Here is a 26080-nt window from a genome sequence, read left to right on the forward strand (position 1 = left end):
AAAATATATTATTGCCATATAATTGTTAAATAAAATAATATGATTGAATAAATATAGGCCTATGAAATAGGGACATGTTTTAATGCCACTAGGGATTGTTGTACAGCTCGGTTCATCCACGACATGCCAAATGGTATAATCCCCTCCATGAAACCAAAATGTCCTCCATAAGCTGTAGTGATCAGGATAGTGTTTTCATTCTCTTCAAATTTTGTGAATGGTATAGCTACATGGAAGAGAGAACAAAATTTTATACAGTACATACCAACTCAAAAATGTACTAGAACAAGGGAGTGTCACATTTACAGTCAGGGGTTAATCTAGGGGGGGAGGGGCACAGGCCCCCCCTGGGTTAGCTACTACCCCCCCTAGGTTTATACCTAAAGCCTTGAGAAATGGAAAGGTTTTAATTGATCCCAAAGTTGTATAATCGAATGGTCAATATTCAATGGCATCACAGTAAAATTTCACCAAAATTGAGAATATTTACACCTAAATTTTCCTGGGGGAGCATGCCCCCAGACCCCCCTAGAATCTGAAGCGACTTACTTCGCCCCCTCTAGGTTAATATTCTGGGTTGAGCCCTGACAGTATATTTATTACACTCAAATACATTTTCCAATAGACAATCGATGTAACAAATCATTACTTTTTTGAGGAGCAAAGGGATCATCCTCAGCTTGCAGACAGATCAGTGGTTTCTTGACCCTGTGTAGTCTGTATTTGTTACTGGAATCTTTGTAGTAATCAGTGAGGGTTGGGTAGCCGAACACTTTGATGGTGAAACTGCGATCAAACTCTGAGATCAGTGTACCCTATGTGTAGTAAAGTATTACAGTGAAAATGGCAGTATGTGTGTATGTTACTGTCTCCATGTGTTACCACTACACACACAACACAACACACTATCGGTACACCACACAACTCAAAATACTACACTGTCACCCAATGAACACTGTTGTGCAGGCAACAGTAACCCACAAGACACTTCACCGAGTATCATGGATGCAAAGTGCAGGTACTGTAAGCTAGTAGGCCTCACAAGGATACAATAGTTGGGCATTTGCTTGCAGCAGTGCTGGCTAAATTAGAGCAACGTGACTAGTGTGAGACAGGATTTTTGCAATACACAAGCAACAATTAATGTAACATGTGCGCATACACACACAAGGATTTACTACAATGTAATTTATAAGTACACTGTACCTTTAAGATTTCGTCAACATCATATGGAAGTGATGAATACGAGAACTTCTCCGTAATTGTAGGAATATTCCTACCACACATACACATCATACATTACTGTGATAGTGAGATATCACTCACCTCTTCACTAACTGTCTCAAAGACCAAGCCAGGTACCGGTTGTATATTTGTCTACTTGGGAACTGCTCTAGTCCATTGGAGGATACTATGGAGTCCCAGATCCCAGACACAGCAATGACACCTGCCAGTTTTGATTCTTCTCCAGTCTCAGCCAAGTACCTTGTCAACAGCATCCTACACCATGTAACATATTATAGAATGGATACATTTGTGTATAAGAGATTTAATAATGAAAAAGAATTACACTTTAAATACTCTAATAGAGCATACAGCACGATGAGCACTGTGCATATTTGTCAACTTACGCTCCTAAAGACACACCCACTCCCACAATGGGTACGCCAGGATATCTGTTAATCACATGATCCACAACTTCACGAAGATCTTCAGTATTAGCAGCACAATAACCACGAGGGGTCTGTGGGGGATGGTGCACTAAATCATTAGCAATGTACGATGGTAATGAAAACACAATGATATTCAAAATACATTGTTTAGGGCACATATGCAATGTAGTAGCAGACAACCAACATTATTACAAAACCCTCTGTGTATGCATAGTGGATTTTTGTATCTTACTGCAAACACAGATTTATAAACTGTCATCTGAGCTGCCATGATCACCGTATTGTATTTCTGGTGAGTGTTGTAAAAGTGCACACTGCACTCCATGGCTTGAATTCAATTTCAGCAGTTTAAAAGTCTACATATGCATTTTAAAAACAGTAAGAATCCACTGAATGTATACCATTGAAAATTGTGAAGGTAAAAATTAAATCCATCTTAATAACATACCAACAATTCCAATCCTCCATTGCCTCTTTGATTGAAAACAACTGGCCTGCACAAATGACAACATAGAATACATGAAAGTACACGTTGGGATAAATACTGTAGTTGATAACACAGTATAACATCACTCCATTGGCTGATTTGGTTCAGTGTGAGCACTAAAGGTCCTCCAACACAATACAATTCAAACTTGAAGGGAGTGGTCAATTGGTCTACGCTATAATGGTGTCTGGTGGAGCAGTAGATGAGACAGTTTTCGCTTTGAATCTAAATACTTAACAAAAAAAAACACCTTACTGCGTAAAAATACCCAATTTCCTTGAAACTAAAATTCCCTGATCTTACATTTAGCAGTTAGCAAGTTGCACATTTTTACAATAGGTTAGACTGGCTTCACGGTACAGCAAGGACTTCATGCATAAGTCCTTGCTGTACCATTTCAAGATACTAGTACTTAACTACATATAATGTAACACGAGCAACATTTCAAAAATGAGAAAGGCAATGGATTTATAGAATAGACCAGTTGTACATTAACTTCCTACTGTACATGTACTGTAGTTACACATTCACAATATAAATACAAGCACTATGAGAAGACCATCTACGGGGAACCTGATAAATAAAATACAAAATGTGATTTGATTTATAAAAAATCCAAATACCATCAGAGAAACACAATCACTACCATGAAATCTGGACAACAGAGATTCTAGCACTAACCTGTAACCTTGTGATTGCCCATCCTTCACTAAGTATCTGATGTAGTTGTCATGGCTGTGACCTAATGGAACACATCACCATAGCTAAGTAACAATAACATCAGAGCTACAACCTATATACCCCATGATTAATGATGTATGTAATAATACCAAACTTAGCAATAACACTCTGTCTAGCATTGTCATTCACTGAGTTGGCTTTAACTGGTTTTTTACTAAGTATTGACCATATAACAACAAGTATCAGTACACCATATGACAGGATGGTTCATGGATGACTAAAGTGTAGCAATGAATAACAGGTTCACATTTCTAATGTGTCTATGAGGTCACTTACAGTAAAGGCTACCTCTTATAGTGGTTATCATCCACTTGATGACCTCACTAATAAAGCCATACAAACAATGTAACTCGCATCTTTTGGTCCAGCACAGAGATCTTGATAAACCTGATCTGAGGGCATGGTCTCTAAATGACTAATGGTGGGATTGTTGTTTTAAAATTGTCCCACAATGTTTAAATAAATGCAGAAGAATAACCATTTTTGCTGAAGAGCTGAAGAAATTGAAGCTCGCACCTTATTGCTGCTTCCTCAGACAGACAGTGGGGATAGTATAGGAAATGTTAATAAGGCAAATGACGATTTGTTGCCAGTGCATATGGCGTCACTGTGTGTACAAAAAGATTACGATGGCAATGAGTTGTTGTCATTAGTTGTTACTTACAGCATACTCACATTAGATAACACTGATCTACAAGAAAGCTTACCCATTTAGGTACTTGGTAAAGTGTGTCTATAGTTTAGCAGAAGACGAAAACATTACAGATGGATGCTAAACAGAATTTTCTGGACTTGTCCGTTCATCACAACAAACATAACTACAACATTAGACTAATCAAATTCCTTTGTAAAAGGAATGGAGTGATTGAACTCATGTTAGTTTGGGTGATTGGTCACCAGCTGTGGGCTATATGCTAATACTTTGGAAGGATAGCACTTGCAAATCAAAGTGAGATTTTCAATGCTTGAGGTCCTTCTGCTAGCAAGTCTCCAGTGGGTTTTAAAAACCTCATTATATTCCAAAGATCAAAGCATATTATGCATGCCTACAATATAATGAAGGTATTCACTGGTAAAGTAAAGTTTTTAGGGTCCGGAAACTTTGGTTAAAATATACAACTCCTATAATGTGTAGAGATACATTAAATCACCTTAGAAGTTTGAACTTTACAATGCAGGTACTGTCAATCCCTAAAATGTATCATGTATGCATTATAACAACCTACAGTAGATGTTAATAATAACACACCACATGTCAAAGGGAGTATTTTATCCTCAGGTACCAGCTATAACAGTTTACCAAGTTTCATTTTACCGATATGAATAGTGGTTGTCATCTCTAGGAAGATAAGTAAATAACTGTATAAGCTAGCTGTAGCTATACCCTCTGCCTACTAAATGAAGTAAAAGGATCAATTCTTAGTTAACGATGATTTTGTATTGTCAACTCTTTGCTGTAACATGACTGCATTACACACTGGTACACACACACACACACACACACACACACACACACACACACACACACACACACACACACACACACACACACACACACACACACACACACACACACACACACACACACACACACACACACACACACACACACAGTATATATACAAAATATATTCATGTACTCTTGGCATCACTACACATCAATGATACATGTATCACGCATGACACCACACTGTGATCACTGCATGTGGCTGTACACTAAAGGTCATGTATAGTGACCTCTTAACTAACCAGTTAATCCAGGCATTATGATCATTACTGGTAGACTGGGGTCCTCTGGGTCCATTTTTAGCCAGTCCAGTGCCAACTGACCTCCATCTTTTAATGGTAAGATATCCCTGAATAAAACAGTGGGAAAACGAAAGCTTATCTTTACTGGCATCAAACAATTTTACAACATTGCTTTTAGAAGCTACTTGTAAATTTCAGCAATAGCTATGACCTATTTATAATACTGTTGTACATTACAATGAAACATGCAATGCATACACACAGGCTGTTGGAATTAAAAGTGCTAAATTCAGGATTTTCTGAGACCTCATCACATGTAAGTACGTGCACGTTTACAACATTCATTTGTAGGTACCTCTGGTATTCAACTTTTGGACTGTACTGAATCCTAGCGCGAATCACAGTCATGATATGACTGTTAAACGCCCACACTACTGGCCAGTAACACTCGTAGAAGATAGGGCAATGCTCAACAATGATCTCCTTTAACGCTTTTCCGCTACATATAACCTTAGGCTTGGCCACCACCATAGTGAGGTAGTACGTGATGTAGGCAATTCCTATTCCAATCCACCACAGCCAGTAGTTAGCGCCCTTCCCATCTTTCAAACTATCATCTGGTGAATCGCTGAAATAAAACTGAGGCCAGGACCACGCCAATGCACTATCTGGCTCTTGGGAAACCATGTCTCTGCAGTATCTAGCTACCCTCCACTCGAGTCCACCACTGGTGTTTCGAAATAAGAAAATCTTCGTAAATTTTGTATTCTACTTTATTGGTGAGGTGTGCAGTATTTGGAGAGAGAAGGTACCCTAGCTTGTCCTCGACCCTTGTTGTTCATGTTGTTGTGCTGTACGTTACGTTACGAATACATCGTGAGCAACTGTAGACGTCTGTAGTATTGCAACTATACTGTTTTATCCTATGTTCAGTTTTGCTCTAGCAATTATGTAGATTTATATTCCCCTTGTATAAATATCTATGATTAAACTTTAAAGTGTGAAGAAGATTAACTTATTGAGTTACAATGTGTATAGAAAAATGCTTGGAGCTTAATAGTGTGTATACTATTTTTCAACTGCCCTTAAGATACTATTTATATATTTTGTACTTTTCTTGCCACACTTGAGGGGTACTATACTGCCCCATCTGTGGTAGTGTGTGTCCGAGGATCAGTGTTGGGCAAGTTACTTTGTAAAAGTAACTAGTTACATATTACATATTACTTGCAACTGAACTATTTAGTTACAGTTACATATTACCCATAAAATAAAGTAACTGTAATAATATTACATATTATATTACTCTATATCCACATCCTTAAGCTGTCACGTGTGAAACTACCACCTTATCACGTGACATGATTACGTTGTTGGACAATATTCAAATCTTGGTTATAAGTAAGAAGCTGGTGAATAAGCTTCATTCAGTAGGCCTCGTTACTTTGTTGTGGCTAGGCGTTACTCAGTGGATAACTAACGAGATTGGTAACTTCGTTACTTGTAGTAATAATATTACGTAATATTAGACTCGTTACAGTAACTATATTACTTAGGTAACGCATTACATTTGTAAGTAAAGTAACTTGCATTATATTACCTGTTTTTATAGTGTATTTCGTTATATTACTTAGTTACCACAAAAGTAATAATATTACGTAACGCGTTACTCCAAACACTGCCGAGGATTCACCTCATTCAATGTATGTAATATTTTGTAGGTTTAAGAGATGAGAAGACGTGGAGGGGCTTTAAAGATTGTTAAGGAACTCGATGCATTCACCAAGGTGCCAGAGGACTACCAACGCACCACGGCCAGTGGAGGCACCTTCTCCATCATCTCAATATCAGCCATTCTAATCCTAGTGTTCTCCGAGTTCCTGTACTATCGATCCACTGTTATGAAATATGAGTACTCTGTGGATGTTGATATGTTGTCTTCTCTTGAACTAGAGGTGGATATGACGATTGCTATGTCATGTCAGTATCTGGGAGCAGATATTGTTGATTTAGCTGGTGAGAGTGTCCCCAGTAACTTTTTGACGATGGCTGATACTACTTTTGAACTGTCCAACGAGCAGAAGCAGTGGTTTGAGACCAGGAATGCTGTTCTATCAAGCATTAAAGATTACCGATCATTGAATGATTTAGTTATGTTGGAATCGATAACATCTACCCCTTTTCCACAGACAGATATGTCTGATGGTTCTACTGACAGCTGTAGACTAGTTGGGAAAACAAGCTTGAAAAAAGTTGCTGGGAATTTCCATATCACGGCTGGGAAATCTATCACTCATGCGAGGGGCCATTCACATTTGAATGCATTTATTCCACTCGATGCATACAACTTCTCTCACCGTATTGACAAGTTTGCATTTGGTGCCTCTGTTCCAGGTTCCATCAATCCCCTAGATGGGACCTTATATGTGACAGATGAACGAGCTAGGATATTCCAATATTTCATGCAAGTGGTCCCAACAGAGTATGAAACTTTATCCAGACACCAGAAGACTCACCAATACTCAGTAACAGATAGAATTAGAACACTGGATCATAGCAAGGGGAGCCATGGTGTACCAGGTATCTTTTTCAAATATGATCTATCCGCTGTTTCTGTGAAGATAGTTGAAGAAAGGCGACCATTTTGGCAGTTTCTGGTACGACTTTGCGGCATAGTAGGTGGTGTCTTTGCTACTTCAGGTATGATCCATTTGTTGGTAGGAGCAGTGTTTGACTTATTTGGCAAGAAGAATCAAACTACACAGGACACCTCAAACTCACAGTAGCAGATTTAACATGTGTATTGTTAGGTATTGAGTATTAATAAAATATGTTAAAAATTTCCATACAAATTTGTATTTCTGACAGGCGCACATGAATGCAAAATAAATTTGTATGATACAATTAAAATTTTTTACAAAGTTACAATGATCCTAGTAGCAAACTAGGCAATGGTATGTGTAATTGTAATAGTTTGTTTAAATCTTTAATCATTACTTCACGTAGACTCTGATCTAAAAAGAATGAACCTGGAGTGTACAATTCAACAGTTGCAGAGCTGTTAGCAAACAGCTCGATCCATGTAGATAAAAATTGGTCTCTCAGTCCCACACAGATGAATATATGAAATTTTTCTACTTTTCCACTTTCCAGATCTTGTAACTTTGAGACTACTAACTGTAATTTCTCTGCAGCTGTTTTCTCTTCATTGTGCATGCACGTGATCTTTGCTGACATTTTCTCAACTAAATCCCACACTAATGGTTTCTTAGATTTACGGTTTGTATTAGTCCCAAAGAGTAATGCTTGTTCAAGACACTGTACAAATCCTTCAGCACCTAATAGACTGTTCAATTGTTCAATATTATTACAATTCTCTCCAGCAGTTAATCCCTGAACAGACATTGTTAATTTCTGACACAAATCATTGGATGATATAGCCTGGGTCTCTTTGATATCTTTGCTGCCTCGTCTCTTGCCACTTTCAGCAGCTGAAAAAACTGTATCAATGGAAGGTGGTCCAACCATTGGATTGTAGTTTAGTTTCTTACCCACTAGAAATCTTTCAGTACTGCAATCCCCCTCAGCTCTGGATAGCCATTGGTTGCAGGGGAAGCGGTAGGTGTGTCCAGTTGTTATGTTCTGTAGGAACACAGAATCCACCCAAGTGCTGGGTGAAAGGCCCGAGTTATCGTGACCAATACGAACACAAGTTATGGGACCCAAATTCTGACACTTGATATCAGCAGTGTATTCACCTTTCGTAAACCAGTTGACACCAGAATTGTTGTACTCCCCAGCCAGATTACAATACAAACAAGCTGTGCTGAGCCCAAAGCGCTTTCCTTCTCCAACAATCAGTACTCTATATAGTATGGTAGAGTCTCTAAAGCCTCTTGTGAAACATGAGAAATCTTTGGCACTCAGTGTTAACATATGAAGCAAAAACTGTTCCTTTTCGTCTTCTGTTCTGAGGAAGGCATAATCTTTGTATCTCTGATCTCGCAGTGTCTTGTTGGACAGCAATTCAACAAGGTGTTTGTATAGCACTTTCTTTTCCAGTGCTAGTCTAATAAAGGCTCTTGTACGACCCACATCAGTCTTAATCTCAGTCATCATTTTGATAGTCAATATATCATCAATAAGAGAGCATGATGGGGGACACAGTAGGGCACTTACACGCTCACGGAGCTCTGGTGATTGTAAACTCTTGCGTTTCAATTGTGCCTTAAAGTTATGAGTAGGAGTAAAAGGCCTAGCAGCTTTGTCTTTCTTTGGAGAGGTTGATCTAGCTGCCTGGGCTGGAGGTGAACTGGATGAAACTGGCTCACAATGTTTTGTGTCTGTTTCGGCATAAGCCATAAGGTGAGACCACAGTGGAGATTTTCCATCTTTCTTTGCAATTAAACCGTGACTCCAGATACGCTCAAGTAGATCACAAAGACTAACAATCTGGGTGTTCTCTTCCACGTTACTCTTAGCATTAGGACTGCTACCAACCATGTTCTTAACACGAGCTCTGCTCTCCCTCCAAAGCTGCATAACAAATTTAGCATGTCTTTGAATCATTTGACGAGATGACCCAGCTTCATGAATAACACCAGATGATCTCCTTGTTTGCTTCTTTTCTAGTGAGCCACTTCGTTCTTGCAGTGACGGTGAAGATGACCTTTGCCTGCTAAGAGTTGCCAAATCTAGAGAAGGGAAAACCCCCTTGGGTCTATGGGAAACATTTTCTGATGGCTTGGAGATAAATGGCAGTGGTATATCAATCATAGGAGGAGCAGTGTCTAAGGCTGGGCTACAAGGCTCATCCACACCCAAAGGTGGTTTATCAAATACTGGTGATCGTATTGATCTCTCTGTAATAGCCAACTCAATTCTGTTGTCAAACAAACGCAAATTCCTAGATGGCTCTTGCCTGAAGGAGGCTTCAATTTTTTCATCGATGAAGCCTCTAAACATCTGTGTCTCCAGAAATGCTGAGAGAAAAGGCAAGTGTTTCTCAGGCTGATCAGAAAGGAATGCAGTACGGTCAAAGTTTTGGAACTGTTCCCTGTCTCTCTTCCATTGGTCAAAAGTCTGTTTAGGGTAGATGGTGAACTTCTCATAATCACGAAATAGCTCTACAAATTGTTGAAGGAAGACTTCTCTCATCTCTTTTATGAACAGTTCACTATTCACAACATGGTCAATTTCTTGGCTTGATAGCTTTTCTGTATCAGAGGTGATACTACTAGCTGGACTACTGACTTCTTCTTTGATGCCTGCTCGTGTGGCAATCCCAACCAACTTAGCGATCTCTTCACTTGAACTGCTTTTCATGTCTCCCTTGAAATATGACTGTAGCATGTTAATGACACCACTGTGGCCGTGTGTTGTCTGCGTTGGTGACAAAGAAACGCCTCTCAAGTCAATGCACTCAAGGTTATGTGTCTCAGCAATTTCTTGAAGTTTTCCCAACAAGCTTTCTGAGTCAGGAAAGGCGGGAAGATCCTCTGGTACATCAAGTTTGCCATGATTGAGGTCAAGCATACATAGTGATCCCTCATTGGTGATATCCAAGTCTGGATTGAAATCAAAACTAGCCTTCAACCCCATAATGTAAGGCACAGGGGCATCCAAAAACCCATACTGAGATGCAGGCAATATCGGAACATAGACATGTGGCCAGACAAAGGGACACAACAGTGACGTCAAACACTCACAACATTCCATGAGCTCTGAATAACTAGCTGACTTAATGAGCAGCTGATGTTCCAGCAATATACATGTAAACACTCGGACTAACTTAGTAATTCCAATCTTCTGAATGAGAGTGAGTAAGGAATAGTCACACAATGGCAAATCATATACACCAGGCATCGTGCAAGATATTTTTGACAATGGTCCTTGAAATTGGACACAGCATCCTGGAGAAGGTGCCGGAACATCGTAACAAAGATTAGCCAGAAACAGTTCAATGGGCATCGATAACTTCAGTCCTCCAATTGTGGCTTGATAAAGCTGTAACAAGTATTGTCTGAGTGGTGATACATGAGGGTAGGATGATGTCAAACAAATACATTTCTGGATACAAAAACTGCCACCTCTCTTCCATAACTTCTCATCCGACTCAGACACAATCAGAGCATTCTCAGCAATTTGCTCCTGGCACTTCACTGCATCCACTAGTTTCTGGTCAGTGTTAATTTCGTAGAAACTCAATGCACACCCATAAGTGCGGCTCCCGTCTTCTCTAGTGATTACAAAACTGTGAAATTCTGGCTTTTCATCTTCAGGAAAAGTAATCTGTCTCACATGTAATCCATCAGGGAGACATAATGTACGAATAGCATGGTCATCGAAGCGTTTATCATTTGGAAAATGTGACAACACTTTTGGTGGATAACTCTTAGTGAGAAAGTCCTGATCAGAAATATGGTTTTTCAAATCATCACTAGATAGCCCCACAACAGCAAAATAATTAATCAACTGTGTCATACTCCCTATGGTGAGAAGAACACAATACAATTACCAGCACATTCCAATCAACCAAACCATCACATGTTGAAACCTTTAAATATCAAAACAAGAAATATGTATTGATTTATGAATTATAATTCCTATTGTTCGACTGCTTGCCAAATGGTATGAGCATTTGTTAAATAACCGTAAATGTTTGCTCTAATTTGTTAAATGTGTAGATGAGTAATAGACACCATAGAACACAGTGAGATTCTTGGCAACCCAATAACCACTACCAGATTAAGGGTATGCATACAACACAGAGCTGGCACAACCAACACAGAAAACTTCTATTAACAGTACAGAAATGCCTAAGAAGTGAGTATGAACCATATGAAGGTTATGATAGATAAACACACTAAGACAGGTGTGCAACAAAAGCCATTAATCTAAGCAGTCCACCCCTTTTACATGCCAAGTGTGTCTTCTGTAAATTCATGTACCCAATTCAAAAATGCATTTTTATGTTATATGAGTGTTTATTATACAAACTAAGGTACATGCGTGTGTGTGCATGCGCGGGTGTGTGAGTGTGTGCATGAGCACGTCCATCCAGGATACACACATGTAGATATGCACATGACAGCCCGTATATTCACACAATACATGCACTTTGATAACATGTAGTTCATGACGCAAAATTTGTAACTCTTTACAACCAGGAGTTCATAATTTGTTATTATAAATGAACATGCACATGCACACATGCACACATGCACACACACCCCTACTGGGCTACACAAGATACATGTACACCTAAGCATCACTCACTAACCACTTCTAACTTTATTACCACACACAGGTAGACAGTATTCCTAATTACTTCTTAGTCATAAAATGATTTCAGGTACACTGACAGATGGTCCCTTCACCCTCAACTGGTGTGTGCGAAGCCCTTTACCATCATTAGAAGACCAACAAGTTTCCATCCCATGAAGAACTACATCTCTGTCTCTGTCATGCCACGCTACCCAACCAAATCTGTGCCGTTTGTGTTCCTCCTACAAGCTTGCATGACTAACATTTGAATTTGTTGTTTACGAAACAGGAGCTAAGGTGTTTGGTTATGAATTTAGCTTGAGACCAGAGGTATACAATTTCATTACACACAAAACAACAACACTGTCTAGTCTCAGGTACAATGATTTATAAACTGGCCATAACTTAATAGACATCAGCTAATTGTATCAGTGGACATGATCTCTTCAAGATTGACAACTTACAATCTGTCAAATTATTTAATTTGTAAATATTACCCATAATTTAGCTTAACTAAGCAAAAGTCACCACCACATCTAAGTCTTACAATATAAATTTTATGTTCTATGTACATTTCTGATCCAGGCCAGCAGGCCATACGCATAATTAATTCCTATCATTTGTATGGGCCGGCCTACAACAGAAATTACACGAGAGAACAATCACACCATGGCTACGTATTATAGAGTACCTTAAATGATAGTATCAAGCGTTATATTTATACTTACCAAGTTAGTGGTATCGATCGTGTGCGTACCTCCTTCGCGTTTCTTCTTGCTCTAATATACTCTTCTGTTAAATCAGTCTAATAAACATCCAGATAAAATAGCGTCCTTTAATACCGGGTCAAACTGGTAGATACGTAATGCTGTGGTTCTTCAAAAATGAGCTCACTTGGTCGGAAATATGACGTGATTCAGGATAGTGGGCGCTAATTAGAAACACCTAAAGTGCAAGCGAACGTGATCCAGCAGCCAGTCCAGTGATGTACGGAGCAGAGTGATAACTATAGTGAGAGAGTTAGTAACCGCTTACATGTGTTCCTTTTGTGTGTGGTTTGTGAGTATGTGTGTTAGAAATGGTGAAAGTTTCCGAGAATTTCATTCAACAAGGGGGTGGCACTCTAATATATCCTGTACTCTGATCTTCATCCTCGAAGCGAATGTCAAGCTAGAAATTTGCAGTTGGTCAAAGGACAAGCACAGTTTGAAAGGTGTATACCACTATCGATACTTTCAGATTAGCAATGTAAACGTAAATTTACAAAAATATACTAAAATTTGGTCAATAGTCAAGTGCAGTTTTCAAAAGTCAAAGTTTATTTTTTTGAGTTTGACCACTTTGAAGATTGGAGTACATAATAAATGCCACCCCCTTGACATTCACAGCAGAGATTCATAAGATATGCTTTGAGCAGACTGGAGAACAAACCAGCAATTGCAATAGTGTACAACTCCTCTAGAATTGTTGGGACTTTAGTTACTGTAAGGTCACTCCAAATAAATTCTCTGTTTCCCGTCCTGGGCTCAGGCATATTTGCATGTGGGTGGGCGGTCCATTTCCATTATTCCATTATAAAATTGGCAGCCTTTTAAGCCATTATTTGCCTGGCACAACTGTAAAAAACTGCATAAAAGCATGCTGAAACTTGTACCTTCCTTTTAAGTTGCAAAATAACACAAATGCGGCACTGCTGACATGTGAGCTAACACTATTGCGAGATGGCTTTACTGAACCTGTACAGAATGCAAGAATAACCGGAAAATAATGGAAGAATACGGAATAATGGAATATTTTGAGCTGACAGATGCAGGCGGTGGACGGGAAATAGAGAATTTAATTGAAGTGATTAAGAAACTCTATCAAAGCTGCTGAGTTCTTTTGCCTCCATAAGTATTTAAACACTGAAGTGGTTTGTAGTCTGTATTGGTGCATAAAACGATGCTTGTACTTGTATAGTAATTGCATAGTTTCTGAGTTTTTTTTGTTCGTGTTTATCAGTTTGCTGTTGGAGAGTATCCACCAAAGGTAAACCCTTTAGGAGGTGGTTACAGCTATCTACATTCTTGAAATTGATTCAAGCATGACAAAAACAAATGTCAAAATGTTCAATACATGTCCAATGGTTTCACAATATCAGCTATTACATAATGTATAGGAGATAAAAAAAACTCTATACAGTCTTTTGTTTAATATACCGGGTCTCTCTCTTGCCGTGGATATATGTCTCATACAAACTGTACCTTTGGTATGTGTGTACTCTCCAGCATGACTTTTGAGCCAATAATTACAATATGGTACTTTTCTCATGAATTCTCAGTATCTATCAATTATCACCTGTGAATCTCGTTAATAAACCTAATTAGACAATAATAAAATTTGTAATGTGTCATTTTACCTCATCAGTGATATCATATATATAACAAGCTGTCATTTATAATTTTCTGTATTCCTACGTATCAAGTACCTGGACCTCATAACTTGTGATGCTTATGGGCCTCTGATAGTTCAGGCAGTTTTGTTTAATTTCTTGTAAAACTTGCTTTTTTTTGTCTGATACTTATAATTAATAGCTTTCCTCATTTTTGTGAGTATACTGCAATTTTTTAATTCTTAACTAAATATGTCAGGTGACTGTTGGGACATTACCAGTCCGTGATCTCTTGTAGCTAGGTCATTCACTTTTGGGAACATCCACATGTCAAAATGCAATATTTGTGATGTTTAATAAATAGAAATAGAAAACATTTTAATGTTTCCCTAATGTCTTGAATATACGTATGTTAGGCTGCTTTGCTATTTTTAGACATAATCTGTAAAAACAGTTGCAACTTTTCTATTGACAAGGTGTTATATAATTATTATGATGTTGTGCAACTTTCAAAATATTTTTCAGTTTAAAATACGTTTATCCCATAAATAGCTGTTTCAAAATTTGTTGTATCATAACATACAAAGGAAACATGGTGATGGAAAGTGCTAATAAAAGTAACAATTTTTTTCACTTCTTGCATGTTTCTATCTGGTTTCTAAGATATCATTTCCTTTGAAGGGATTCCTTCCTGAATTGGTATCCTTAGTTTGTAAACCTTTTCCACTTTTGTAATGGATAGAAATGGGATCAATTCTATAAGGATTTATGATTGGTAAGTTGCAGTTTCTATAGCGACAAAAGAAAATCACATCATAGTACAATCACAGAGTGTAATATTATTAGAGCGAGTCTGGAAAGTACAGTGTGACTGCCTGTATGGATACACATCGCCTCTATTCTGATGTCCCTCTCTTCACTGGTTTCCATGGCCAGTTGTCACCTTCTACAGATACGCATAGTCTCTAATCTGACCTCCCTTTGCTGATCTATTCCTTGCTCAAACCGAAAACGAGCACACCTAGCTCTGTCACTTTGTCTTTCTTCTCTTTGTTCAGGTGTCTCAGATATTTGATGAGCTCTTTCTCTCTGTTGTATTCTGTGAGCTGAGTCGGTCAGCTGACCCTTTCATTGACTCATCGTGTGTTCATCCATCTGTCTTTTTGCTGTTTATTTACACATGAAATCCACTAGCACATGTACTGTTTGCGCACTTGAAATCGTATTTTATCGTTTACAACCATGACACTGACAGATGCATACACAGAAGAGAGTGCCTGGCCTCCAGCGGTGTCACAGTAAGCATGCTGCAAATGTTTATTGTAGCTACAGGCATGTACTTGATATCATCAATTTCAGAATTATTTCATGCCATGTAGAAATAGTAAAAAAACAACAAAAAAAAACAAAACAATAACAACACTGCACATGGTAATCCATTCATATATAGCAATGAATTATTTCTATAGCTGCTGAGGCTCACCGGCCCCACATTACTGTTAGCATCTATCTAGTTCATCTGTCCAGTTCATCTGTCTACTTCATCTGTCTATCTAGTTATGTTTAATACAACAGAGTGATTCAACCTGGCCATGGTATGTATATTAGGGATCACAGATGCTTTGCACTTTCTCACAAAAAAAATCATCTTCACTGTACTTTCATGGTGCCCTGGTAGTATTGCACCCCATTCACACTAGCCCAGTAGCACGGTTTGGAACAGTACGGCTTGATAAAAAGTAACAATGTGAATGCCGTCCGTACCGGGTCCAACCGAACCAAGCCAGCTCACCCGATTGAACCAGGCCAGCATGGTATGGTATGATAATTACACACCAGGCACACAAAATAATAATTTTATAAACTCAACATGCAATGAATAAAGGCTCAGAAACACTGTTCGACGCAAGGCTCAGCACGAAAGAAAGCCTATGAACTACTTGTCATGGCAGTTACTATTTCACTCACTTCAATTCGCGGCGTGATTTCTGCAGCTCTACACGGTCGCCTATCTATTGCTGTCTTGTTGAAATGAAAGAATTCCAGCACAAGAGACTTGAAGGGCAAGAGCTGCATCCAATTTTAGTAAGCAAATTAATAAATATTTAATTGTGCGCTTATGGAAACCGGATGACTTAGCGAGCAAGACTGCGTAGTGTGAACAGAGACAATATTGGGTCGAACCGAGTCGAACTGAACCGTGCTATCATGCTAATGTGAACGGGCTGTTGGTGAAGGTATAATCAAGTCCAAAAGTGCCTTCAGTGCAACCTGAAATGTTACTTTGGGCTACAGGCTTGAAGTATGAATTGGTACATATGCTATTGATTTGTTTGGTACATTCTGTGTTAATATGTTCTACAGGTTAGGATCACTACAATGGCTGCCATGAATGCTGGTGGGGGTGCTGCTAAGGCTAAAGCGTAAGTCAATTAGTATATGTAGACCTATACTATCACATGCATGATGCTTACAGGGATATAAATCCAAGGGTTTCAATATTATTAATTCTGGAATAAGAATCATAAGATTGTGGCATGCTTACTGTAGTGATTATTAATATTTTGGCATAATTATGCAAAATTTCAGTTGTTTTGCTGGAAAAATAATGCATATTAAATTGATGCTAGTGCAATCAGATTGGAGTCTCGCATAACCAGCCCCTTTTTAACTGTAGCCAGCCTCTTTTAATTTCTTTTTTTTTCTGAAGAGATTGTAAGGCTAATCATACATGTAAATTATTTACTCTTGATAATAGTAAGCAATGGAACTCTCACATTTACAGCAATAAAAATCTCTAATCTGCTCAGTTAAGTGATACAGGAAATATGGCCATGCACATACAGTGTTTACAAATCAGGATCACATTATGATATCATTATGACACCCATGTAAGGTTAACACTTCACCTTATTAATGACAATACCATAATGTTAACAAAAATTTACTTCTAATAAGGAACCATAATGAGGCTTCAGTGTAGTTTCCTTCAATGTGACATTCTTTGGGTACAAAACTGCACTAATGGACCTTGTGTAGCTAAAGAAAAAAAGTTTAATTTAATTCATCATTAGTACAGTAGGACAATTCCATTTCTAATGTATACTGGGATGTGTGCGTGTGTGTGGTATAGTTGCCACACAGAAGGGGCCACTCCTGTTTCAACTACTAGTTGGTTACCACACTTCACTGATCAGTTACTTTACACTAAGACTGAGCCTCTACAAGGGTGGACTAGTTTATTTTTTTCCAAGAAGTCTTCTGTTTACCATCCAGCATTGTTCCATTAGTGTTATTATTCAATAGACCTGTGTGTTTGTATGGGCTCTAGACATTGTACAGTGACCATGTGTTCTCCTACTGAAGAATATTGTACTGCTGTTTCTCAGTATGCTGTTATAAGGGGTACACCATGTTGTGCTCAGTTTCAGTATGAGTGACCAAGCCATTTTTGGGTGGAGGTTGTGGTGAAACTGGCTGAGTGAATTGATTATCCAACATATGACAGGAAGCATTTGTGGGCTAAAGGGAAAAATGTTAGTGAATTGATTTCCCACTCCAGTTGGTTTCTTTGTGTTGAATTGATTTTCATTCTATAGTATGGTATGTGCACAGTGCCCTGTTATGTTGTACAATGTTCAACGTGGTTATATAGCACACCTTAATGTTTCAGAACAACTGATCCTAAGAATACAAATGAAATTGTCAAAGCTTTCTTCCTAATAGTGTTGTTTTTAGGGGTGGTATTTGAATTTTATTTATTTTGACAGGGGATATGCAACTGATTAAATGTACCATATACATAGGTAACAGAAATTTTGATAAATATGTCAATTTAGCGAACCCTATAAACTTTGAACATTTCTTTACCAGGTTACTCTTTCCTTTTCTACATTCTTAATGTTGGGTATTATGTGTAAGTTGCTGAGCAGGTAACTTTCATAGCAGTATGTAGTAGGTATTCAGTGATCATATTAGGAATTTGGTCATTTGGGGAACAGGATATGTTGTGTTGTAATGATGTCATTTACAAGGATGTAATATGATGTAATGGGGGGTGGGTGCTAGAGTTATATATCCTCAAATAGAAACCTCACTCAACTAACTTTGGTGCTGGCTATGGATTAGTCAAATTTTCTTCATACAAATTCTTTGTACATGAAGGAATATTATGTCACCACTTTGTTTGCTCTTTGTGGTTCAAGTTTAAAGCGTGTAAACGTAAAATCTGCTGCAGATGGAAACAAATGGTCCCTTTGTGCCATCAAGAGCCACTGCGAGCTGGCCATAGAGCCAGAATACTGCCATCAAGCTACTTCTTATCTTTATTGGAACCTTGGAGTCCAGTGTGCTAGGAATGGCTATAGCCTGAACTTGTACTTGAATACCAAATAATAATAGACAATAGCCCCATGTGTATGCAAGCTGTGTATATAGTGATATGTACTACTGATTTGCCCAATTTCTTTTGTCATCAGTGGTGTTGTTTCGCTTGATTTGCCAATATTTTCCTTCATACAATTGCACTAAAGTTAGCAGTCACTTCATTAGTAACACCACCTTGTTATAGTGCGTCATGACAATGCAATACATCATGACCATGTGACAATGCAATACACCATGACCTATAATGCCTCACAGCTTTTTTGTCTGAGTGGTGGCTTTGATGATGAGGTTTCATTTGAAAGTATGTATTTTAGATAATGTACCCGTAAGCTTAATTATAATTCTGTTACACGCACACATTATGTAGTGATCTAAAGTTGATAGTGCTTGGCTGTTCTGGTGTGGGCAAGACTTGTCTATTACAAAGGTACATCGCTAACACTTTTTCAGGCACTGAAGCACACGTGAGTAGCACAAAATATTAGTTACTATGTATAAGTACGTGTGTTTGTACTTCTGCAGACAATTGGAGCTTCATTAGCAATGAGAAAGTGGGGAGACCTCAACGTTGCATTATGGGTAAGTTGTTTAGTATTTTGTGGCATTGTTTACTTGTACTGTAATCTCAAAATGTAACACTGTGGGGACCCAGGTGAAAAAATAGTGTCCCTGTACACAGGTGTAGTTTAAGTTTTCCAATTTCAATGGCCTTTGTGGTTGTGAGAAGTATAGAGTTTTGTGTGTAGTTTAATTAGATTGTCGTTGTTTTCATAACCTTGTAAGTGTCAACTCTTTGTGGTTGCTAGCTTCTCAAATTTCAAAGATATTCCCAGAGAAGGTTTATCTGGTTACACTTATTCTTGTTTCTAAGTGAAATGAAATACTCGTGTATGCCACTAACATATACATCCTTTTTGTAACTTGCAGTCTCTGCATACAGATGCCACTAGTAGTAGTAGTATTACTATAAAGGGTCATTAATGTCTTCCTTTGTAACTAGTTGACCAAACAATGGCCTGTGTATTAGTTATTTACCGTATAGCACGTGTACTTGTGTGTGCACTTGCATGTGTGTTGTGTCTACCCTGCTGTTTAATGGGGACCTTGTGAAAACTTGGGAAGTAAATGCCAACTGTCCATGTCTCACGTAGTGGGTAAAGGTCTAGGTGAGACTTCGGGTGCTATCACCATCACCTGTGAGACATGGTTACTAGTCCTGTCCCAGGAGGATTTTCCACCGCTAACTCTGAGTAGCACACAGTTGTCCCAATGCTGGTTCACTGGGTAAGCATGTCTGCATAGCGGCAGTCAAAGACTTTGTTTTTTGAGGCTGTTTTTTTGGTGATATTATTTTGTAGGCCACGCCTACTCCTTTGTGGTCCCTACTATACAGTACTATCGTACTGTATGATAAACTTAACAAGGTGGTCACTTTGATAAAATCAGCATTGACAAAATGCAGGCAAACAAAACTTATTCAAATTACTCTACAAAATAATGCATTGATTACTGTTTTAAAACAAGGAAATCAGCTACACAAAGTGGAACATGATAGTTCCACTGGAAGTGTGCAGCACTTGTAGACAATAGGATGTATAAATTGTCATAAATATTTCTTCAGTTGCTACTTTTACAATAGGACCATGTATCCAACATGGTTAAGTTGTTGTAGAATAAAAATGGGCACTAGAAAAATGAGGACACCAGAAAAATGAGGACACCAGATGCTTAGCAAAGGTCCCTTGTATTGACCTGGAACATATCAGGACACAACTTTTGTGGTCAGTCCCCAAGGGATTCCACCACTGTAGTTCATGACTTTGCCACTATGTAACCTTATGATGAATTCCAACACTGTTTCTACGAGTTTCATTAAAGGCTGTCTCAAGCATACACACACAACACTTGACAATGATCAAACAATCACTTTAAGTATGTACTTATCAATCTATGGTAAATTTTTCTTTGTGAACCTTCCATTGTTGGTGAGTTGGCACAATCAATTTGCTGCCGTATGAGCAAGTAATTTAGTTGTTGTTCAATGCACCACATTAATAACTATCAATTATGCAAGGAGCTATACATTTACAGGAAATATGTAACCAACTATAAATCAACAATAGTCCTTTTCGTTTTCCCATTGCATCTGTACGAAATACTTTTTTTTTTAAAGCTAAAACTTTTCATACTACAATTTGTTTCTTTAGATGTTAGGTACAGCTGTGCACCGTAATCACCAGTTTATTGGTCACCAATAATTGACGATAATCGGTTAATCGGTACAATCAAATTCCACTATTTAAACATGGTTATATAACAGTAAATATCTCTTTATGGAGCATGTGTACTTGTGTGATTGACATTAAATTCTTATTGATTTAAGTTCAGCACTCAAAAGCTACTTAAATGTTAGTGTGTATTTGAGTGAAATAATTGGGAACCGATTATCGGTTATTTAATATTGATCACCAACTATTGAAGTTTTGGAAATCTCCAATCGATTAATCGGTTATTCAGTGAAAGTGAACAGCACTAATGTTAGATGTGGTCTTCCTCTCTCAGGAAGCACTGTCTCATTGTGTTTCAACAACCTGTTTTTGAGTTACAGAAGTTTTTTAACCCTTAAACCTGCAAAGAACTTTTGGGGAATGCGTGTTAACACAATACAGGCATGCATGGTAACATTAGGTAGTTCTTATAGCCTAAAACTGCACATTGATCACCTTCACTGGGCTACTTTGAGAAGGTTAGATGAACACTGTAACTACAGTGTATGAAGTGATGAACAACAGGTGTTGCATCTCCGTGTTTCAAAATTCTGTTTAATTTCATTTGTGGGTTTACTCACATGAGTTATATATGGCCTGATAGAAAATTTAACGGCAAAATGAATGGAACTTGTTGCAAGTGGATAGAAGCAACCACCATCGATTTAGGGCTCATTTTATAAAGGTATGTAAAAGGTTCACCTGTTTCCTTGCCAAAAAGTTATTTACAATGCTAGTTTTGGCCTTACTGTTTAGCGTTAGGGAAAAACCCTTGGTATCATTTTAATCCTTGTTATATCACAAGTAAAATGGTGTCAATTGCATAGCCATAGGATGGATGCTTCAAAAGTTACAGTACTTTGTGCAAGGCACACGTATTTGGGCCAGTTTTCTGGCCTATGTGGGTTTAAATGACTGTTCACAGTGTTGGGAGTAACGCGTTACATAAGTAACGCGCTACGTAATATTATTACTTTTGTGGTAACAAAGTAATATAACGAAATACGCTATGAAAACAGGTAATATAACTCAAGTTACTTCACTTACAAATGTGACGCGTTACTTAAGTAATATAGTTACTATAAAGAGTCTAATATTACGTAATATTATTACTACAAGTAACAAAGTTACTAATCTCGTTAGTTATCTTCTGAGTAACGCCTAGCCACAACGAAGTAACGAAGCCTACTAAATGAAGCTTATTCACCAGCTTCTTACTTATAACCAAGATTTGCACATTGTCCAACAACGCAATCATGTCACGTGATAAAGTGGTAGTTTCACACATGACAGCTTAAAGCTGTTGACACAAAGTAATATAATCTATATAATAATTCTGTAACTCTTTTCCGGCACTGTCCCGTCGTTCTTGGTCGGATTCCAATCGGATCGGTACCATTCAAATCTAAAATTTGAGGCGAATCTTTTGATCCGGGATTGGTGGCGATTCGTTGAACTGCGGGAAATATCCTTTAAACCACCGTAGCTACCCGAGGAAGACACGAATGTGTCCAAAACTTTCTGTAGACCTTTATCGTGTTACCAGTCTTCCCCATCCCAGCTTACACCTGACGTTTCTCTACCCCTGTGGACGACAGAACGAGAAACAGAAAATCGAGGCCAAAAAACTTTTAAACAAAAACTCCTCCCTGGATTTTCCCCCGATTAGCTTCAAACGCGCTAGACCAACTACCCGTCCAAAACAATGTGTCATAAGGTGGTTTTCGTGTCTGTCATTACGTGCTAACCTTGGTTGCGAGATACTTATCACTGTCAATGGCCATTATAAGTTTACGATACGCGTGTACGGCGTTCCGGTATACACGCGTTGCCAATAGAAAATCAGATGACGTATTGGTCTAAAAGCTTACAATGAAATAGGATCAATCACTTTTTCATGATTTAACCAATCACATCAGCTAATTTGATCATGTGATCTGGTGTGTACGCTATCATCCGGCAACAAAAAAAAAAATTTTTTTTATCACACCCACCAGTATAAAAGGAGAGTTTTGTAGTGGGTGTGGCAAGTCTACGAGCTATGATCGGGCTACTTGACAGTATACATAGGGAAGACTCGCCAGGAATACACACTCTGCACCCTGCTGTGCTATACACTACAAGGATAGAGAAGTGTCAGCTACTGCGACATGAATATAAGCAGGTCAGGGACTACAGACAAACCTAAAACGGAGGATTACCAGCAGCACCACTGTAAGGGAGAAGGAAACAGTCGTAGTAGGTGTGGCAATTTAACTAGCTATGATCACTCCAATCAGGCTACCTAACAGACTAAACAAGGAAGATTCGCCATTATGAGAGATGAAGAAAGGAAGATTACGTTCAACTACTCTAATAAAACATACATCTATCTTACCAGTATACGAATCGTGGACAACATCATGAAGTGACTGTTGCAGTCTTCAATGTGTAGGGAGACATAAGATACGTTTTCACTCCTTGGTAAATCCACAGGGACAACTGAAACTTCTAGAAGCTCCGTTGAACTACCCTAATAGAACATACATCGCGATATCTACCCTAATAGAACACACACAACCTCTCTACCAACAGTCAATCTCTCTCTAGAGTAACCACTCTTCATATGAAGGATTCATCTTGGTAATGCACCTTGATTCAGAAAGCAACAAAAGAACTCATCTCTATCCAAATCCACATGGTTGTGTTGACCTTGCTCAGTACAGCTGATAAACTTGAATACCCATACTCAATACTGTACTGCATACACGCTTGGTCATGCGATAATTAAACATTACAATACCATGACTAGGATGTAGAAATAAAACTACAATTCAGTTACTCAAATTGACTACATAAATATACAAAATGAATGTGACAAATGCAAGTTGAATTAGAACATAGCTCATTGTGGTGATGCACCAACTATTGGTAAATTGATCCTCATACCACACTCAAAGACTTTATGTTAGTTCATGAAACATCATCAAAATGAAGTTGAGTACATCCCTGCCATTCAAAACTAATCTTTTTCATGTAAGTGCATGATTGTAATGGGACACATCTTGATACGCCACCTTCATGAGAACTGTGTTCTGCATGAGTACTGTACAGATGTGCAGAAATTCCAGTGCACAAGGCCACCAACATTATACACAATTGAGGAAATTATGTATGCACATCAGTAGCTATGCGTAATCATGTCTTTGTTGATATGTTATGATGTGAAGTAATGTTCAAATTTAAGTGTATTCACACAATAGGACATAACAATTGTCTTAATATCATGCGCATTTTGCACGGGTACCACTAGTATGTAATATTATTATAGTTATTTTATTTTATGGGTAATATGTAACTGTAACTAAATAGTTCAGTTGCAAGTAATAGGTAACTAGTTACTTTTACAAAGTAACTTTCCCAACACTGGCTGTTCATATATTGAATCATAGTTTAGCACTGTAGTTAATGAAGCCACTGGTAATAATTCTGGTGCTAACAATATTTCACCACCGTTCTCGCCACTAGCAGCCATTCAAGCCTATGGTAACGACGGGAAATAGTGGTCTTATAGTGAATGACACAATGACCAGTATACTGCTACTAAACTTCAATACTAGTTATTGTATAGAGAAACCAGCATACTAGAGAGACTAGAGATATAGTTGGCAGTGATGCTAGGAATCTACGCACTGCTGGGAATTTATTTGACGCCATAAAGCTCTTGGATAACTTGTGAGTGCCCTAGGCTACATTGCTGGGTTAATTACTCTCCTTTCATGCTGTTTTAGGGAATGATACAGGACTAGACATGACAACAAAGTTGAGACGGCTTAAACTTGGTAATCTCACTTATTACTTGCGAATTAGCTCTGCAAGTAACAATCCACCACTCGCCAGCGCTTATCTACTCATACAAAATTGTTAGCAATTATATACGACAGCTGCACTAGCATAAATATTGCCAGTATCAATGGTAATGTATTAGTCATTGAAGGCAACATCGCACTCCAGAAGCCACGTCATAGACCAATTATGTCATCACAGTCTAACCACAACATTCCACTGCCTTGAACGAAAAGGAAACAAGTTGTATTGTATCGTCATGCACATTCGGTATTTTTTTGGGTGACCATGACTGGTACAGTGTGTACGTACTCAGACCATGTACATGTTGTTTTTCCATTTACAAGATGCTAAATGCATGCAGCTATTAAGTGGCCTTCTACAGAGGTGACCTTAAACTAAGATAGTCTTGTAAAGAAGGTTGTACTGTGGCCAATGTACTAAAGTATTTATATCACAAAATAATTCTACAAAGCTGAGTTGTGACCATTTGTTCTATTGTGCTATTTTTGGGACTTTAATGAAAGTGTTGATGCTTTACCTTTTAAAGGATAGAATTGCTTATAACCCCACTATCCCATGACGGATTTCTAAAAGCTAAGTGTTTACATGATCTTAGGGAGTTCTACATTAAAATTTCTACCATTAATTTTAAACTTCTCTGTATTATTAGCTGGTCAAGTGTTAATTATTTTTTGTTGTGTCCCATCTAGGATACAGCTGGAGAGGAGAAGTATGCATCTTTGTCAGCATTTTATTGTCGAGGAGCATCAGTGGCCATCTTGGTATATGACATCACTGATTCTTCATCATTTCAAAAACTACAAGAGTTATTTATGCCACTTCTGAAGGGAGCAGGTCAGTCATGTCTCACTGTTTTAGTAGGCGCCAAATCTGATTTGCTTGGTGTGAAGAGTCGTCAAGTTACAAAACAACAAGGACAGGCACTAGCAGAACAGCAGCACTTGAAGCAGTTGGAGAGAGCTAAAACTGGTGGTGCTTCTACCTTCCTTTCTTCAGTAACTGGAAAAAAAAGCTTCTTTGAAACAAGTGCAAAGACAGGAGAAAATGTTTCAGAACTATTTAAATTCATCGAAGAAATTGTGCAGTCACAGGCCAAAGTGTTCAAACGTGATCCTGAAGCGTTTACAGTAGAGAAGAAAATACCAGTTAAGGAGCAACACAAAGGAGGATGTTGCAAATGATTTTGTTTGTTTTGTTTGTTTTATTTTTGCTTTCTCTTTACTGATTATATCCATTTGTAAGTTTTAACAATTTGTCTAATCTATTTAAAAACCCAAGCAATAAAATAGGT

The 26080-nt window shown here is 38.2% G+C and overlaps 4 protein-coding genes across 7 annotated transcripts; 2 read left to right on the top strand and 2 right to left on the bottom strand.

Annotated features, from left to right (window-relative positions):
- Nucleotides 1-59: 59 nt before the first annotated feature.
- Nucleotides 60-5452, bottom strand: LOC136249234 (phospholipase ABHD3-like). The gene is made up of 9 exons (XM_066041193.1): nucleotides 5006-5452; nucleotides 4651-4757; nucleotides 2842-2902; nucleotides 2122-2167; nucleotides 1632-1744; nucleotides 1327-1500; nucleotides 1207-1276; nucleotides 650-815; nucleotides 60-226 (listed from the first exon to the last, which is right to left on the bottom strand). Exons 1-9 carry the CDS (start codon nucleotides 5335-5337, stop codon nucleotides 60-62), a joined length of 1236 nt encoding a protein of 411 aa, XP_065897265.1. The 5' UTR covers nucleotides 5338-5452.
- LOC136249236 (endoplasmic reticulum-Golgi intermediate compartment protein 2-like) lies at nucleotides 5315-7571 on the top strand. Of its 3 annotated transcripts, none has more exons than XM_066041196.1 (2): nucleotides 5315-5458; nucleotides 6372-7571. In XM_066041196.1, exon 2 carries the CDS (start codon nucleotides 6381-6383, stop codon nucleotides 7434-7436), a length of 1056 nt encoding a protein of 351 aa, XP_065897268.1. In that variant the 5' UTR covers nucleotides 5315-5458; nucleotides 6372-6380; the 3' UTR covers nucleotides 7437-7571. The 3 variants fall into 3 exon arrangements, with proteins under 3 accessions (XP_065897268.1, XP_065897267.1, XP_065897269.1); XM_066041195.1 differs by having other exon boundaries at nucleotides 5409-5526; XM_066041197.1 differs by having other exon boundaries at nucleotides 5435-5503.
- Nucleotides 7430-12830, bottom strand: LOC136249233 (DENN domain-containing protein 5B-like). Its single transcript, XM_066041192.1, has 2 exons — nucleotides 12645-12830; nucleotides 7430-11138 (listed from the first exon to the last, which is right to left on the bottom strand). Exon 2 carries the CDS (start codon nucleotides 11131-11133, stop codon nucleotides 7573-7575), a length of 3561 nt encoding a protein of 1186 aa, XP_065897264.1. The 5' UTR covers nucleotides 11134-11138; nucleotides 12645-12830; the 3' UTR covers nucleotides 7430-7572.
- LOC136249238 (uncharacterized) lies at nucleotides 12815-26077 on the top strand. 2 transcript variants are annotated; one of them, XM_066041198.1, is made up of 5 exons: nucleotides 12815-12935; nucleotides 16652-16710; nucleotides 19041-19137; nucleotides 19196-19252; nucleotides 25479-26077. In XM_066041198.1, the coding sequence occupies exons 2-5, from the start codon at nucleotides 16667-16669 to the stop codon at nucleotides 25968-25970; spliced, it is 690 nt and encodes a 229-aa protein (XP_065897270.1). In that variant the 5' UTR covers nucleotides 12815-12935; nucleotides 16652-16666; the 3' UTR covers nucleotides 25971-26077. The 2 variants fall into 2 exon arrangements, with proteins under 2 accessions (XP_065897270.1, XP_065897271.1); XM_066041199.1 differs by having other exon boundaries at nucleotides 12832-12927.
- Nucleotides 26078-26080: the final 3 nt, after the last annotated feature.

Source organism: Dysidea avara, chromosome 3, assembly GCF_963678975.1.
Source record: "Dysidea avara chromosome 3, odDysAvar1.4, whole genome shotgun sequence".
NCBI classification, from domain to species: domain Eukaryota; kingdom Metazoa; phylum Porifera; class Demospongiae; order Dictyoceratida; family Dysideidae; genus Dysidea; species Dysidea avara.